An 18,366-nucleotide genomic window follows, 5' to 3' on the forward strand; every position below is an offset into this window, starting at 1 on the left:
ATCATGAATGCTACTGCCTGTCATTAACACCATCATATATGTGTCATAAGCAATTTCTTTGAGCTCAAGTAGTGGTACACTTTGGACTATTCATTAATATGTCATTAAGTGACGCTACACAGTAAGATCCCCAACAACATGAATGTTACTACTTGTCATTACACCATCATGAGTGTGACTTTGCCCGTCATGACATCATTATGAATGTGTCATAAGCATTTTCTTTGAGCTCAAGTAAAGTGGTACACTTTGGACTATTCATTAATATGTCATTAAGTGACGCTACACAGTAAGATCCCCAACAACATGAATGTTACTACTTGTCATTACACCATCCTGAATGTGACTTTGCCCGTCATGACATCATTATGAATGTGTCATAAGCATTTTCTTTGAGCTCAAGTAAAGTAGTACACTTTGGACTACTCGTTATTGTCATGAAGTGTTACTACACCATAGGATCCTTTACCAACACCAACATGAATGTGTTCTTACCTGCTATGACACCATCATGATTGTCATAAACTTCAAGTAAACTGGTACAATATGGACAACTACAAAAATTTGTGTGCCTGACTCTGGCCCCGTCGTCCCCATGCATTATTACTGACACTGCTCATCAATTCAGTACTAGAAAAGAATTTTGAGGTGACGAGTGGCTGTTGCTGGGGGTCTGTATTCAAAAGCACACCTCAAACAGTCATTTTTAACATGTTTATTTAGACACAGGAGCAGCTAGCGCTTACATGCTAGCAATTAGCATTAGCATTTTTAGCTAGCAGTTAGCATGTTAGCATTAGCATGTTAACGATGATGGACTAGCAGTTAGCATTAGCATGTTAGCATTAGCATGTTAACATTAGCATGTTAGCACTGACGGGCTAGCAGTTAACATTAATGTAACCCTTCTGAAGCAGAAAAGTATTAGTAATGATAATAATAACTTGAACTAATGGCCAGAATAAGAAACAGAAGATTTAAATTCGGCTATGGAGCCCGGTGTAACCAACCGATGCACATGAACGACACACACTGTGGCTCTTTTTGTTATGAGAACAATGCTCCCTTTTTAATATGAAGCTGGGGAGAATAATAAACCACATGTAATCACTACAACAGCCTTACCCGGGTAGGTATAGAAAATAATAAACAAAATAAAAAGTTTTCGCAGCTGCGCGTGTTTTTTCTTATTGTTCTGTTCATTTCACAATATCTGCACCCTTTAGGTGTCAGTCCAGCCACACGATTGTGTGGGTGTGTGTGTATGTGTAAAAGTGAGCAAAAGGATTCAATTCCGCGGTGTACGTCTACGATCCTCCAGGGTCCGGCTCGCCATCAGCGTCTCTCTCTGGCTCCGTCCTCCAGACAGGCTCTATCGAAATCCAGGGTTCCTCAAAAACCTGACCTACAATAAGTAGGATCAGAACATATTTCTTCAATTTCTCAGATCTTAAACTATGAATCACTGAATCACAAATTGTCTCTATATTCTGTAGAGAATAAGTGCTTTAACTAAACTTGTATTGCAAAATAAGATCACAATTTCTCAGAAGCAAAAGGTAAATAATTATGAGTATTATGATACCAAATGATTATTTTTCTAACAGTACCATCACATATATATATGCTATTTACATAGCAATTAACATATTAAATTATCACAAATAACCAAAATGTAAACTCTTGTAATGTTCACAGTAGAAAACCATAACTTAATGTGCTTAAAATAAACAATATGGTCACAGTCACACACATAGCACACCATAACTCTAAGTAAAAGCTAGACAAAATTGTTACATCAGAGCTTATTCATCATACTTGGTGTGACTAGCAGTGCTGATTAGCCCCGGAGCTAGCGCTCCGATATTAGCATTGAAGCTAGTGGTTAGCTCACGGAGTTAGCCGTTTAGCTTGTAGCATTAGCGTTTTAGCATTTAGCATTAGCACAGCAGGACGATCTCTCACCGCTGCGATTCTTCACCCGAGCGAATCCTCCAACTGCACTCCTGCAGGTCGTGGTCGTCCAGGGAGATTCCTCCGTTGGTTTTTTCCGAGTTTTTAATCACTTTTTTCCAGTTTATCCACTTTTCTGTTTCTCCGTCCTGACATTAAGACCGTGTCCAGAACATGCTTCCTCTTGCTCCTTCTAGAGGCTTTAGCGAAAAGTGAACCTGTGTCAGGTGGAATACAGACTGCGTCTGCTCCTCTGACTGTATGACAGACCGGGACCACAACTCATCCCTTTCAAATTAAAGTTCCCCTAGTTTTTTCCACATGAATAACCACAAATACTCTTTTCTTCATGAATTTGACAGTCTTTTAACTCACATATTCTCTTTTTTTTTAAGATATGAAATTAATACATTTTTTAACACATTTTTTTAGCTTAATATCTGTCTGTCTGTTTTTAATGCACAAGATGAAATAACCTTTTAATGCACATGTTTTTTTATCTGGGTTACACCAAGCATGTTAGCATTGCATGTTAGCATTTGCATGTTAACGCTGATGCACTAGCAGCTGTGCTGTAAGTAGGTAGGTTAGTAAGCTTTCCTCCCCAGGCCCAAGGAGAGAGCACCCTGGTTTTACCCCTAGTGTGTCTCCACCCCAGTCCTAGGCGCTCACAAAGCTAGTGAGTGGGCTGGTGCAAGGCTGAAGCGAAAGTCACCTGCAGGTCATGCTGGTTAATGTCAAGTTGTCCATGACAAAGACACTTCTCAGCTATGTGGTTTTGCTTAATGTCAAGTTGTCATGACAAAGATTTACTGACTAATGCCCTTGGTTAATGCCAAGTTGTCTGACAAAGACATGGTCAGCCTATGTCATTTGGTAAATGTCAAGTTGTCATAACAAAAGACACCCAAACATGTCAAGTTGACAGTAAAAGATGACATAAGAAACCGCATGACACTAATGACAAGCAGTCATTGACATTCATTAATGTTCATGACAAGTGTCTGTCATATTTATGACAATGTCATGTCAGTCTTATGAACACCCCTTCAAATAAAGTGTTACCGTAAGTTTTAAAGTAAAGCTACCCAAGGTATCAATTTTAGTTGTAGTTCAAGTTGTTTGTTGTTATACAGCGCTGCTTAAAAGTACTTTAAAAAAAACCTAAATGTTAATCTGTCCAGAAATCATATACAAGGAACTACAAATAATGGACTAAAACAAAAGAAAATTAAATTGCTATTGTTTTTTATATTAAAATGGCTGATTAAACATTAACTCAGATTTCATGGGTGCAAAAATATGTGAACCCCTTTAAAAACAATGTATTTAGACCACCTGTCAGAAAAACATCCAGCCTCATGCTTTTATGCAAGTAAATAAATATAATTTGACATCTTATAAAGAAATAACAATGTATTTTACTATTCTTTCTTTCTTTTTTTTTTTAAACAGTACATTTGAAAAACCCATAGATAACAATAACATTCTATATTTAACATTAAAAACATATCATTTTGGTAAAGAGCTTCTACTATACTGTGTAATGCCGTTAATTTAATTGGGCAATTGTGTAGTGATAGCATTTGTATAGCACTGTGCAGTGCTTGTGAAAAGTATTTGCACACTTCCTGATTTCTTGTTTTTTATGGCCTTATGTGAAAAAGTAATTGCCCCTAAGCCCCCTAAACCCTGAGCATATTAAAACTGGCAATGAGACCTTTAATGTTCTTTTGGGAATTGTGGCACCCTTTTTTGATTTTGATTTTCTCCTTCAAGATTTTCTGATCAATCATAATATATATATATATATATATTATATAATATATATATATATATATATTATATATATATATATTATTATTTCCGTTCTTTATTCAGGGAAACCTTGACTGAGCAAATTGCTCTTTTACAGCAATGCCCTGATCACAACAAAACACAAACAATATACAATAAATAGCCCAAACGGTTGACAGTTAACAGTTAAAACAAGATCAAGTTAAAACAGGTAAAACCAGTTAAAACAAGTTTAAACAAGATCAAAAACACAGTTTAAAACAGTTTAAAGCAAGATCAAGATATACATATATTCCCCCCTGTATATAAAGTATTTGAAACATTTGAACATTTGATTGGCGACATACATTGTCATTGCATGGCAGAGCACAGTTTATGAGGGTTTGCGCATCTGCTGACGGACCGTGCGTCTCTTCCCCGTATTTGAATGGGAAATGTAAAAATTCAGCAATTTTTTAATAAAAACTAAATTGTCTAAGTTAAATGGAAAATCAGTTTATAGTTTAAACCATTTGATAAATATAACCATTTAATTTATTCATTAAATAGGTGTCCAACAGACAGTTGACTGTAAAAGGGCGTTACTTAACAAAGAAAACCCCTTCCTATTTCATGCTGTTAACAATGGCACCACATGGAAGAGAAATGTCACAAGACCTGAGAAAGAAAATTTTTTCTTCACACAAGAAAGGTTAGGGCTACAAGAAGATCAGCAAAGCTTTACTTATCAGTCAGAATACTGTAGCAAAAGTAATACAAAAACTTAACAAAGATGGAACTGTAACCATCTCACAGAGACAGTTTCCTATGACACAATATGGTGTACCCTCCAAAGGAGTGGCATGCATGGGTGTTAGCCATGATGGAAGCCTCTCCTAAAAAGATGAAGACTACTGGGACTCTATACTCTGCAGTGATGAGACCAAAATAAATGTTTTTGGAACTGATGGCTTCTGCACTATATGGCATCGCAAAGGTGAGGAGTACAAAGACAAATTGCATGGTGCCTACAGTAAAATGTGGTGGTGGCAGTGTTGGGCTGCATGAGTGCTGCTGGTTTTGGGGAGCTGCATTTCATTGATGGTAACATGAATTCACAGATGTACTGCTGTATATTGAAAGAGAAGATGACCATTGCTCCATACCCTTGGTCGTTGTGCACTTTTCCAACATGACAATGATTCAAAACCCACGTTTAAGGCCACAGTTGAATTTCTTAGGAAGAACAGGCTGAAAGAGATTCAGTGGCAAAGTCTATTTGCTGATCAGAAATTCTGAAGAGACAAGTGGAGCATCACTCTCCATCCAGGATCCAAGCTCTAAAATAGTTTGTTCTTAAAGAATGGAAAAAGATAAATGTTGCAATATGTCACTGTTATGGCTGCCGCCGTTTCGCCCCACGCATATGTGTGTGCAGTGTGTTCCCAATAGGTAAATGCAGGTGTAAATGTTACTTCCTTTCATACCCCTTTACCTGGTCGTAACATAAAACCAGATTGTAAAGGTTATTAAACAAAAGTATTTTATTAAATGAAAGTTTTAGATTGTTTTAACAAAAGGAGGTGAGACAAAAGGGAACTAAGGGCGAGCAAGTGCTGTTAAACGAACAAACCAATATAACAAAAAGAGAACTCTAAACAGAGCCTATGTTATCTAAGTAGCAAACAAAACGAGAAAGAAAAACCTCACTAACTAAGCTACTTTCTAATAACAAAAACCACATCAAAAACAGCACTTCTATACGAATGAGGCTAACAGAAATATTCTACGTGTCATCAGTAGATATAAACTAACTAAACCCTGCCCAGTCCCAACAAACCAAACACGAAACCTCCAGGTACAACACACGAGCAAACGACCGAGTATCATCAGATACGTATAACTAGGCAAGCTCACGAACACAACAACGAGTGAAGCCGCCACGATGTTCAGGCGGCTGCGGTTTAAATGCCCGGTGATGCTGCTGCGGGGGCCCTCTCATTGGCGGCGTGGGAAAGATGCCGCACCAATCCTGGCCCTGCAGCTGACGAACTTGTTGTCCCCGCCTCCTCCAGTTTGGGGCCAACCAGAGACCGGCAACCGCACACCTGCATTTACCTATTGGGAACACACTGCACACACATATGCGTGGGGCGAAACGGCGGCAGCCGTAACAATCACCAACTTGTTCATTATTTTTTGTTGTGGGGTGTATTCATTTTTGCATCACCTAATTTGAGTAAAACTAAACTACTGCATCTAGTGTTTTGTATGACTTCCATGATTTTTAAGTCTTATAGGCACGGAATTCCATTCTTTAAGAACGACCTCTTTTAGAGCCTGGATTCTGAATGGAGTGATGCTCAACTCCTCTCCTCAGAATAGGTGTTCAATTGAGTTCAGATCAGGAGACATACTTGGCCACTGAATCACTTTCACCCTGGCCTTAGATGTGTGTTTTGGATCATTGTCAAGTTGTAAAAGTGCACAATGACCAAGGGCACGTAGTAATTGTAGCATCTTCTCTTTCAATATAGAGCAGTATATCTGTGAATTCATGACGACACCCGTGCATGACATTCCTCTGCAGGGTACACTGTATTGTGTCTTGGGAAACAGTCACTTCTTACTTTTTACTTCTTTAGCTAACTGTAGTGAACTTGCATGGAGATTTTCTGAATTCTTGTCAATTAGAATTCTGTAGTCTAAAATTTAACTTTGCTCCTAAGACTTTCATTGGGGTGTACTCATTTTTGCAGCATGGCCTTTAAGTAGTTAAATGAGTGAACTTTTTGTTGGTTTGGTTATGGTTTTTATGTCATCAGAGTACTTTTCAACCATATTCCCTCACTCAGACCCAACAATTGCAAAGCTATTCAGAGAAGCTGGCTTGGTGCTGAATCCTGTAACCCTGACACAGTTGTGTACTATATGGCACTAGTGAAGCCAAGTCTGTAATGTATAACTTCTTGCAGTTGTTTTGCTTTTTGTTATCTTGTGCCAAATCACATAGATCCGGGATGGTCTTCTACCTGAAGACCCAGTTCTGGGGAAGTACTGCAGTACTGCAACACCTGCCCCTCTGCAGACCACTGGTCCAAATGCATGGATTCACTTCCACTCTGATTTCACTGTTTCTGACCAAGGCTTCCACATTACATACACAACATCACCAAGTAAGAAACTGCCATATATTATAGTATATATATATACACACACACACACACACACACACACACACACACACACACAAAGAAAGAGCACCGCTCCAAACAGAAGTTACTGGGAAGTAATTTGTAGGAAATAGTGTTAAAATAGTAGTAGTATTACATGTGGACCAACACCAAGCAACTGATCTCTCAACTGTTGACAGCATCAATGCTCTGTACTATGTGGGGCATTGGTAATGCACAGGAAATAGAAGTTACCCATACCCTGTTGTGTGTTGTGTCTTAGGTGACCCTGGTTGTGGTGGAACATTCACTGACAGTGAGGGCATCATCATCTCCCCCAACTGGCCCAACGACTATGCCCACAACCGCCAGTGTGTCTATTTAATCAGATTGCCAGTGGGTGAGAAGGTGGCCCTCAATTTCACTCATATGAATCTGGAGAGTCATGGCAGTTGCTCTTTTGATTATGTGGAGGTAAGACTTATTGATGACTCACAAACATGTCCTGATTCATTTGAATGTGTTGAGGGTTGGTCGAGTAGGCAGACACATGGAAGAGGAAGTAGGTAAGGTTTAAGTAATTTTGACAGCAGACATTATTATAGATCAATACTTTTGAAAGTGTTTGATAAGGGTTACTTAAGTAATTTAAAGTAAATTTAAGTCATCCGGTCTAATTCCATATATTGCCCATGCAGTCACACATTAAGTGTTTGGAAGAATAGAAAAGCGCTATATAAGTGCAGTCCATTTACCATTTACAACGACAATTGTCTTTTGAGTTTTATTTTTGCAAGAAAAGTACAGAGCTTACAAAGTCATCAGAGTCTGTGAGCAATGCACTGAATTACTAGAACAAGAACCTACCCATTTAAAGCCACTGACGACGAGTAAGACACTCCTGGTCATTACACCTGCTGTCATCATAAAGATGGCTGCCGTGAAGTGAGTGTGTGAGCTACAAGCTGCAGTCTGATGGTTCAACTATTTATCTACTGAGGTCTACTGAGGTCATTGAGACATATATTTTACCCTAAACTTTGCTGATGCTAATTAGCTACTTGTGCTAATTTTAAAAGAGGAAAAAATCAGATTCTAGCACTAAACACCTCACGTGGAAAAGCTGCCGGCCTCACAATGGCTGACGAGACAATTACTCTTCAAAGTGTCTTGGATAAGATGCGACAAATGATGCTCAACATGACTACACATATAGACACTAAAATTAATCCACTTGGAGCAATTCTTGTAAAGATAGAAAGCTTTGCTTGAAAGCATATGCTTGGAGAGCAAGTGAACGAGCTTGAGCAGAGAGTCAGCTCTAATGAGGACGATATAACAGACCTGGTCAAGCGGATAAAAACTGACCTGAAAGCATGGGCCGAAGACGCCGAGAACCGGAGCAGGCGCTCGAACCTACGCTTAATTGGCATCCCCGAAAGGGCCGGACAAATGATATCCTGGGCTTCATGAGACATCTTGTCCTGCAGCTCCTAGGTAAAGCAAATTTCTCCACTCCTCCTGTGATTGAGCGCTGTCATCGTACGGCTGTCAAGGATAACTTCAGAGCCAAAGGACCAAAGCCAATCCTGGTAAAGTTCCACTACTTCCAGGACAAGCTGAAGATATTGAAGCTCTCCAGGGAGAAGAAGGAGCCTCTTCAATTCAAAGGGACTCGAGTCTACATCTACCCGGACTTCTCCGCCGGTTTAGTCCAGAGACGTCGGGGGTTTGACACAGTCAAGAAGAAGTTACGTTGACTCTGATATGATAGCCTAATGCTTGTGGCCAGTAGCTACAGCTAACATTAGCATAAAACTTTACTTTACTAACTCATCAACTTTATTTATTTTTATTTATGTATTTTACTCATAAACTTGTAGCTGGAGTAGGCACTGTTAAGGTGGTGGCCCAGCAATTGTTCGCCGTAAAATGTGCCGCAAATGTGGTAAAGTGTCAAATGTGTTGTAAAATGCAGTAAAACACTATTAGACGAGGACTCAGTTGATTAAGATTGAGAAAGGGTAGACCCCATATATCCATGGTAGACCCCCTAGAAATAATTTAGTTAATAAATATCTAGAATTGTGAAATTAATAAACAGGCATAAATAATAAGCATTACGTTTATATTTTTCTCTCTTTCATTTATGTGTGTGTATATATATATATATATATACTTCTCAAGTTTCTCATGTTCCTTCTTCCTGATGTTGGCGTCAGCTGGGATCACCACATCTATCACCACTACCCTCTTTGTTCACCACCAACATGTCCGGTTGGTTAGCCAGGACCTGTTTGTCAGTCTGGAAGCTGAAGTCCCACAGAACCTTGGCCCTGTTGTTCTCAGCCACCTTCTGTGGTATGGCCCATCGGGATTTAGGTACTTCTATTCCATACTGGTTGCAGATGTTCCTGTATACTATCCCAGCCACTTGGTTGTGCCTCTCCATGTACGCTGATCCAGCTAGCATCTTACACCCTGCTACTATGTGCTGGACTGTCTCAGGGGCTTCTTTACACAGTCTGCATCTTGGGTCTGATCTACTCTGGTAGATCCTGGCCTCTATGGCTCTTGTGCTTATGGCCTGTTCTTGCTGCCATGATTAGTGCCTCTGTGCTGTCTGTCAGTCCTGCATTATCCAGCCACTGGTAGGATTTCTTGATATCATGACGGATTTCCTCTATCTGACGGTGATACATGCCTGTTCCTCCTCCTCTGCACCCTCATCAGGGTTCTGCTGCCTGAGACATTCACTTAGCAGTTCATCCTTCGCGGCCATCTTTCTGATGTATTCTTGTATTTTCCACGTTTCATCCTGGACCATGGACTTGACGCCTCCCTTTTTCCGCTTAGTGTATAGCCTCAGGGTGCTGGACTTGGGGTGGAACCCTCCATGCATGGTGAGGAGCTTTCTAGTCTTGATATCTGTGACTTCTATCTCCTCCTTTGGCCAGTTTATGATACCAGCGGGGTATCTGATGACTGGTAGTGCGTACATGTTGATGGCTTGGACCTTGTTCTTACCATTCAACTGACTTTTCAGGACCTGCCTGCATACAGCTTGATGTCATCCATGTAGAGCAGGTGGCTGGTTGTTGCCCCACTACGGAATCGGTACCCATACCTGCTCTTGGTGATGATTTGACTGAGGGGGTTCAGGCCTATGCAGAACAGCAGTGGTGATAGCGCATCTCCTTGGTATATGCCGCACTTGATGTTGACTTGGGCAATGGGCTTTGAATTGGCCTCTAGGGTTGTCTTCCACATTTTCATTGAGTTCTGGACGAAGGTCCTTAGGTTTTTGTTGATCTTATACAGTTCCAGACATTCCAGTATCCATGTGTGCGGCATTGAGTCATAGGCTTTCTTGTAGTCAATCCAGGCAGTGCACAGGTCTCTCTCTCTCTCTCTCTCTCTCTCTCTCTCTCTCTCTCTCTCTCTCTCTATCTATCTATCTATCTATCTATCTATTATATTATATATGTATATATGTATGTATATGTATATATGTTTATGTATATTATGTGTAATATGTGTGTGTGTGTGTGTGTGTGTTGTGTATATATATATATATATATATATATATATATATATATAGTATGTATGTATGATGTATGTATGTATATGTATGTATGTATGTGTATTATATATAAGATAATATATATATTATAATATATATATAATATATATATATCTATATATATATAAATATATATATGTGTGTGTGTGTGTGTGTGTGTGTGTATATCTATATAGATATATATACACAGTATATATGTTTATTTTCTCCCCTTTTTTCTCACATCCCTCTCTTTTTTGTTTATTTACTATTAACTTTGTATTTACTTATTTCTTTGTCCCATTATTATTAGATATTGACCACCGATTCTGGCACGTTTATTTATTGAACTAAACAGACTGAGCTGTATACCCATCTTTCTTATATTTTATCTTCTTTTCTTTTCCCATCAATGTTGCAGCATGTTCTTGTGTGTTTTTTGTCCATAGTGTGTGTGTGTGTGTGTGTGTGTATATTTGTGTTGCTCACTTTCTGACTCTCCCATTCCCCGCCCTCACCTGCCTTATATCATAATCTGCGATGATGCCTTGTCTGCATTTCTGTTACTATATCCTGTGATTACCTGCTTTATCATCATTGGTCAATGAACTCTGCTAAAGGTATGCATATCATTCATTTGAATATTAGAAGCCTGTGACCTAAAATTGATTTACTGAAAGCCCGGCTCACCTATAACAAACCTCATGTAGTCATGCTCTCTGAAACTTGGTTGAACAGCAACATTTCTGATAATGAAGTTAAACTTGATAACTATGTTCTATAATGAAAAGACAGAGGATCAAGAGGAGGGGGACTTCTGACATATGCCTCTTCAAATCTAACTGCAGAACTAGTTTCACCAAGAATCCCTTGTATTTTAAATGCCTTTTTGTTAAAATTAAATTACATGAGAACAAACAGCTAATTATAGGTAATATTTATAAACCTCCTAATGTTCCTGCTGAAACTACCAAAAATATCCTGTCCACAATTCTTTAGACTGCACCAGTGAAAAAATTATACTGGGTGATTTCAATTCCAATTGGCTAAATCGTTCTTCTTATAATGATCGCAATCTTTTTATTGGCATAAATTTAACCCAATTGATTATGGAACCTACCAGAGTTGGTCCCAGTTCTTCCTCTTTGCTTGACTGGATTTCAGTCTCCCATCCTGAGAGAATTCTACATTCTGGGTTATTGTCCGATTCCTTCAGTGACCACTCTACTGTCTTTCGTGTCTGGAAAATTAAAATGCCCCATCTTCCACCTAAACTCATTAAAGTCAGAAAGTCTAATGATATCAACCCTGAACTCTTTATCCAAAATATCTTAGGCATAAATTGGGAGAGATTTCAATTAATACCATTTGTTGAAGATGCCTGGAATTTTCTTTACACTGAATTTGTTGAGATTATTAATAAACATGCCCACTGGACAACAATTAAGGTCAGGGGTCGACACCTTCCGTGGATTAAAGGAGATCTTATACAGTTGTTCAAACAGAGAGACAAGGCATGGAAAAAGCACCGCACAACAAAGCATCCTGCTGATTGGAACATTTATAAAGAGCTAAGGAATAAAGGTAAAACCTATACTAGAAATGCTAAAGCAAATTACTATAAAGACTGTCTAGCCACTGATTTTAGAGAGAATTAATAGTATGACTAATAAATCCACAGAAACCCCTACTTGTTTTAGAATCAGTGGTGAAAGTGTCAGTGAACCATTTTCAATTGTGGAGGCATTAAGTCAGCATTTTTCTACTATTGGTAGCTCCCTCTCTTACTCTCACTCTGAATCTTCCCCAACTCCGAGCAGGTGTGGTAGTTCCTTTTCTTTTAGAACAATCACACCAATAGATGTTCAACTTGTGATTGAGAATCTCAACTCTGGTTGCATTGCTGGTCCAGATGGTCTGGATATTAAGTTTTTTAAAATGGCCTCTCATGTTTTATCATTTCCCCTGTCTGATTTATTTAACTTATCTCTTGCTACTTGTAAAGTTCCCTTATCATGGAAACGTGCTAGGGTAACCCCTCTCCATAAAGGGGGTGACCCTATTGATATTAATAATTACAGACCAATCTCAATTATTAATACCATAACAAAAATATTTGAAAAATTGATCTTTAATAAGTTATCCGCACATCTTAATGACCATAACATACTATCTCCTCAGTAATCTGGTTTCCGACCACACTTCTCGACCACCGCTGCCCTTCTAAAAGTTACTAATGATATATTTTCAGCTTACAATAGCAACATGCACACAGGTGCCATATTTATTGATCTTACTAAAGCATTTAATTTGGTTGATCACTATCTTCTTTTGGATAAATTATATGCCATTGGTCTTTCTAGTGATTCTTTGTTCTTTTTCAACTCTTTGTTGCATCATAGAAATCAATGTGTTTCCTTCCAAGGTTGCCAGTCTGATTTTAAGATTATTGATAAAGGTGCCACAAGGCTCATCCTTGGGCCCTTTACTATTTTCAATCTTCATCAATGATCTTCCACAAACTTGTTCTGACTGCCAAATTTACTTATATACTGATGACACCGTAATATACTCCTCCAGCTCTGATATCACTCAGATTTGTCACTCATTACAATCAAATTTCAACTCAGTTCAAAATTGGTTCTCTTCTAATAAACTACAACTGAATAAGAAAAAATCATATACTATGCTATTCTGCACTCGACCTGATTCTCTGCCTTCAAATACAAACTGGTGTATTATTTTTCTTGATAGGACAGCACTAGTAAAAACTGAAGAATTTAAATATCTGGGCCTTTGGCTTGATTCACAGCTCTCCTTTAAATTTCATATCAACTCAATTTCCAAGAAAATCTATGTTCTTCTGAAATCTCTTTATCGATCAATTGAATGCTTTTCCCTACAAGTCCGTAAACAAATTATTACACAGCTTATACTCCCAATACTTGATTATGGTGATGTCATCTATCAGAACACTTTAGAAACAAATCTTCGTCCTCTCCCTGTCTTATATAATTCTCTGTGTAGATTTGTACTGAGGTGTCCTTATAATACCCATCACTGCCTGGCCCCCAAGTCCAGGAGGCATGTTCACTGGTTACTATTCATTTTTAAGTGCAACTACTTTAATTTTCCTTCTTATCTGAAACAATATCTGATTCCACTCAGCTCACAATACAATTTAAGGGATACTGATCAACTTTTCTAGTTAGGATCAGTGGAGCATTGTGGTGTGCGAATGTGTGTGAATGGGTGTCTGTGTCTTTACATTGTATCATGTTTTTGTGTTCATATTTGTGTTCATATTTATTCCTGTACTATTGATGACCTGTTTTGTATCTCTGTTGGCAATAAGAGTACAAATAAAGTACAAAATAAAGTACAAAAATACACGAAAAGAGAAATTAGCAAATCAATGGCAATAATTCTAGCTGAGTCTCACTTCCTACATTCTCAGCAGTAAATGGCATCCCAGTTTATATTTCATAGTGCTAAATTCGTAGTGTGTGTCGCGTAGCCAGCCTCATTGGGCTGCTTAAGGAATTACACTTTTTGGCTCTATGCACGGACTCAATTTCCTGGCCATAGAGGTTGACGCTTGAGTGCAGAACATAATTCAGTGCTGGTTTCACTCCAGGGTGTCGGTGAGGTATTAAAAAGTATTAAAAGGTTAGTAAATGTCTGATTGTGAGGTATTATTTTTTTAACTTTTTATTTGTTTATTAAAGTTCGCCAGAATTTATTACATAGACTGTACAGCAGACCTATTTTCCATTGTGCACAGCCGTAGACTCAGGATTGTTCTATGTAGTTCATGTATTAGAGTTCTCCGTCGCTATTTCCGTCATTTACAGTTCATAGATACCATTTATGAGATCAGTGTATATCTGAGGAGGAGGATGATGTTTTTATTGGCAGGTTGTCACACAGCCAATGGTATTGTTTAAAGCGTGTGTGGTTTGCCAGGTTAGGATCTAAACACGGAGCATCTGCGCTAAAGTGTAGCTCTTTAGCTAGCATGGACTCGTCACAGAGCTGTGATGTCATTTTGAGACTCGGTTTGTAAAGTTTAGTCAACATGTGAGAACACGTCTGACACAGAGCGTCTCCTGTTGTTGCTACATGTATGAAACAATGACTCTACTCTGCACATTGTCTGGACATTATCCCTGTAAAAACAGCTTCATTCAGCGCTCTAAAACTTTATTAATGATTCTCAATAAGAGGTTTGTGGTTAGTATGATGGTACAAAATCACTGAATACTAAAAAGTTATGTATATGGTTGATTGCTGGAGTAAAACTTGAAACAAGCTTAGCACAAAAAATGTTTGATTTCATAGACTGAAAATGACATTAAAAAGACAAAAAAGAAAAGTGAATATAGAACAGCTGTTCGCAAGCATCCTCCTGTAAAACACTGTTGGTCAAGTATACTTGATGTATTCATTAGAAAACATGTTTATTTGTGGAGTGGTGCTGAAATCTTGGCACTGTGTCATTTCGTTAGTAGATGTCAAGTAGCGTAACTCAAATTATGTAGTTGAATCTATCTACAGTGTTCAGTTGACTGACAACATGATGGGAGAGCGGCCATTAATATCAGATTTCTGTGCTGCTAGTATGCCCAGTACACCAGTACTTCAACCGAGTCCCAGTTCAGTCAAACCTCCACTGCAGCCATCACATCTTTCCTGAAAGTTGCTTTGGATAAAAGGGTCAGCTAAATGACTAAATGTAAATAACTAAGTGATTGACAGTACCAGTGCATGTGCCCTTCCATTTATTGATCCTGTTTTTGCTATATGACTAGAGGCAAGTTGCGTTGAGGTTTTAAAAGATATTTAGAAGGTATTAAAAAGGTATTAAATGGTATCAAATTTAACCTAAGGATTCCTGCATAAACCCTGCACTTGCGTGTTGACTGTTCTGTAGGTTAACTTGAGAGGTGAAGCTAAAACATTGTTTAACAAAGTGATATTTCTTTAGTGAACATCTAGTGGAAGATTCAAATGGTTGACAGCTGACCTTATCCTGGAATTTATTTATTTTGTCCAATAGTGACACAAAGGATAACTGACTTGAAGTGGTGTTTATATTTCACCCAACTGACTTGAAGTGGTGTTTATATTTCACCCACAGCACTTGAAAATGGTATAATAATTTACCTTTGGACAAATATCAGTATGATGCCCAGCATATTTGTCAAATATCTAAATAAATCTCAGTGGATTGTAGAGTAATTTAGTCAATGAATCAGTTTCTTCCAAGAACCAGGAATGTCAGAAAATATTACTGACAGAAACATATTGTTATTGAATGCAACCTATTTCTTATTAACGGTAGTGCAGCAAGTAAAGCAGCTAATTCATCATCTGAACAAGAGCTATTTGGGGGCAGCAGGGGTTATTAATTAGTAACAAGGCTTATATGATTCGTAGTGGGTTAATCTGTCTATTTACCTGTTTTTACCATTGTCATTTAGTCATTATCGTTCTTGTTTTCAAAGGTTTATTTTATTTTTCCCTTTGTTTACATTGTGAAAAATAGGTCTTTACACTTGCTTCTCCTTTGTCTTCTTATACCTCCTTTCTTTCCAGGTTCGTGATGGCAGAACAGAGACTGATCCTCTGATAGGGAGGTACTGTGGCAGTTCTCCACCAGCCCCAATTTTGTCATCCTCCAATTTTCTGTGGATTCGCTTCAGGTCCGACAGCTCAGTCAGCCGTGCTGGTTTCAGGGCTGTCTACACTGTTGGTGAGACCCCACATATTTTCATCACAGAGATTTCCCCTTGGGATTATTAAAGTATTTATGATTCTGATTCTGATTCTGATTTCTCAATTTGACAAATTCTCAGAACCAAGAATGGTTATTCAGTAAAATATTAAATCTATGTTTGTTTCATATAAAATAGTTCTATACAATCGAGGAGCACCAGTAAATTACTTTTCACATAAAACTTGTTACAGTTCTAATGAAAGATTTTAATCTATAGGGTCAAATCCACTGACCAACCTTTAACTCTTCCTCTCTCCAGCTTGTGGAGGTACTTTGTCTGGGACTGGGCAGCTACGCTCTCCCTACCACCCCAATTCCTATCCCCACAATAAGGACTGTCAGTGGGTCATTAACCAACCAGAGGGCTATGTGGTCACCCTCAACTTCTTGTCATTTGATGTTGAAGGAGGCTCCTGTCGCTTTGACTTTGTTGAGGTAAATAAATGTCCTATTCATAAAATCATACTGTTGGAACTAAATATGAAACTGACCCAAATGACCAATACACCTTGTCATGCACTGCCTTTGTAAATAATTGTGTTCTTGAAGCCGCTCCGGCATGGATGCTGTTGGCCTATTTTGTGTAGGGCTGTAGCACAGTGATTCCGCTGTGAATGTCTTGCACGTTAATAAGGCAATTATTTGTGAATTGTGCAGCATAGTATTGGCTGTATTTTCGTTTGTGTGTTTTTTTTGGGGGTCTTTTTCAGAGACTGCCCCACTTAATTACATGTTGATCTTGCATGTCTTTAACTCCTGTATGGCCCCCCGCCACCATCAGTACCCTGGCTGTCTTGGGGTTGAACACCTGAGGACAGGTATATCTGACAACCCATGTATGAACTGTAGGTTATGCCACTGTCGGTGAGAATGGCTAGACTTGCAGAAATAGAGGGGGAGCTGGGCTACTGCCTGCTAGTGGAACTGCAGACCTGATGGCACCTAAGGGACGTGGTCGATCCTACCATTGCCTCTTTGATAATCTCGCTGGATAAGGCTCTCATGTCTGATGCCTGATGCCTGCTGCCCTCGTCATCAGTGTCGGCTGACTGATGATCTCCTTGTTAAGACTTATAACATAGTGGCATGTATTGGGCGTATTGGTAATTCTTTTTCTCAACTTATCCTGGGCCTCTCTCAGATCCTGCAGGAATCTGGTGCAGACTTCTCTGCCCAGACCCTCAGTGATGCATCCCATTCCCTTTGACAGTCCTGCCATACCTGGATGATTGTGAGCCAACTGAGCTTCACATTCAGTTATTACAAGAGCAGTCTTACACCCAGTCAGAAGGTAGGCTGACTGGGCATGACTCTCGATTCACAGTCAATGAGAGCCTTCCTTTCCCAGAAACGGGTGGGGGCCATTCTGCAACTTGTAGGTTGCTTCTGGAAATGCAGATTGGTGAGATACAGACTCCTTCTGAAGCTGCTGGGTGCATACTATAACAGCAGCATCCATGGTCATCCCCCTGGGTCTCCTTTCCTTATGCTACCTTCAAATCTGGGTCAACATACTCCATTTGGATCCCAAGTGGAACAGGGGCAGAAAAGTCAGGGTATCCGGCCCTTGCTGTCAGGCCTTGATAGGGGGTTCACCTTGCAGTAATCCCCAATCATCGATAGGTTGGTGTGTCTAAGGAGGCATTTCTGCTTGCTATCACATCAGCAAAGCGCGTAGGTGAATTCCACGCTCTGTCGGTGAGCCAGGTGTGTATGTGTCGGTATCAAGATGGTTCAGGGGTTACTCTTCTGCCCAATTCATCCATCCTTCCTGCCAAAGGTGGCTCCCATACATGTGAACTAAGCCATCGAGTTGGCGATGTGTAGTTTACAGAGCTCTTTGGAGCAAGCAGAGGAGCGGCCTGAGCAGTTGTGCTCTGTTCGGGCACTAAAGGCGTATGTGGAGGCCACTGCTATTTTCCATAAGTCTGACAAACTTCTAAGCGGATTGTTGATGTGATTTTACATGCTTATAGGTTGCACGGCCTACCTGCACCTAGTAATGTGTGGTGCCACTCTTCTCATGTATGTCCACATCATGGGCAGCCTTGAAAGGGGTCTCCCTGCAAGACATCTGTGCTGCTGCAACCTGGGAGTTCTCATGCTCTTTTGCTCGCTATTAC

General features: G+C 39.3%; 1 protein-coding gene across 1 annotated transcript in view; it reads left to right on the top strand.

The window, feature by feature from the left end:
• Nucleotides 1-17,450, top strand: part of LOC113745005 (cubilin-like) — a 34,360-nt gene extending 16,910 nt beyond the window's left edge. Inside the window, exons 9-13 of the mRNA XM_027276373.1 lie at nucleotides 6,743-6,905; nucleotides 7,186-7,376; nucleotides 16,063-16,219; nucleotides 16,503-16,678; nucleotides 17,385-17,450. Of these exons, the coding sequence (XP_027132174.1) occupies nucleotides 6,743-6,905; nucleotides 7,186-7,376; nucleotides 16,063-16,219; nucleotides 16,503-16,678; nucleotides 17,385-17,450 (753 nt within the window). The remainder of the gene's footprint in view (nucleotides 1-6,742; nucleotides 6,906-7,185; nucleotides 7,377-16,062; nucleotides 16,220-16,502; nucleotides 16,679-17,384) is intronic.
• Nucleotides 17,451-18,366: the final 916 nt, after the last annotated feature.

The sequence above is a fragment of the Larimichthys crocea genome, unplaced genomic scaffold (genome assembly GCF_000972845.2).
Source record: "Larimichthys crocea isolate SSNF unplaced genomic scaffold, L_crocea_2.0 scaffold361, whole genome shotgun sequence".
Taxonomy (NCBI): domain Eukaryota; kingdom Metazoa; phylum Chordata; class Actinopteri; family Sciaenidae; genus Larimichthys; species Larimichthys crocea.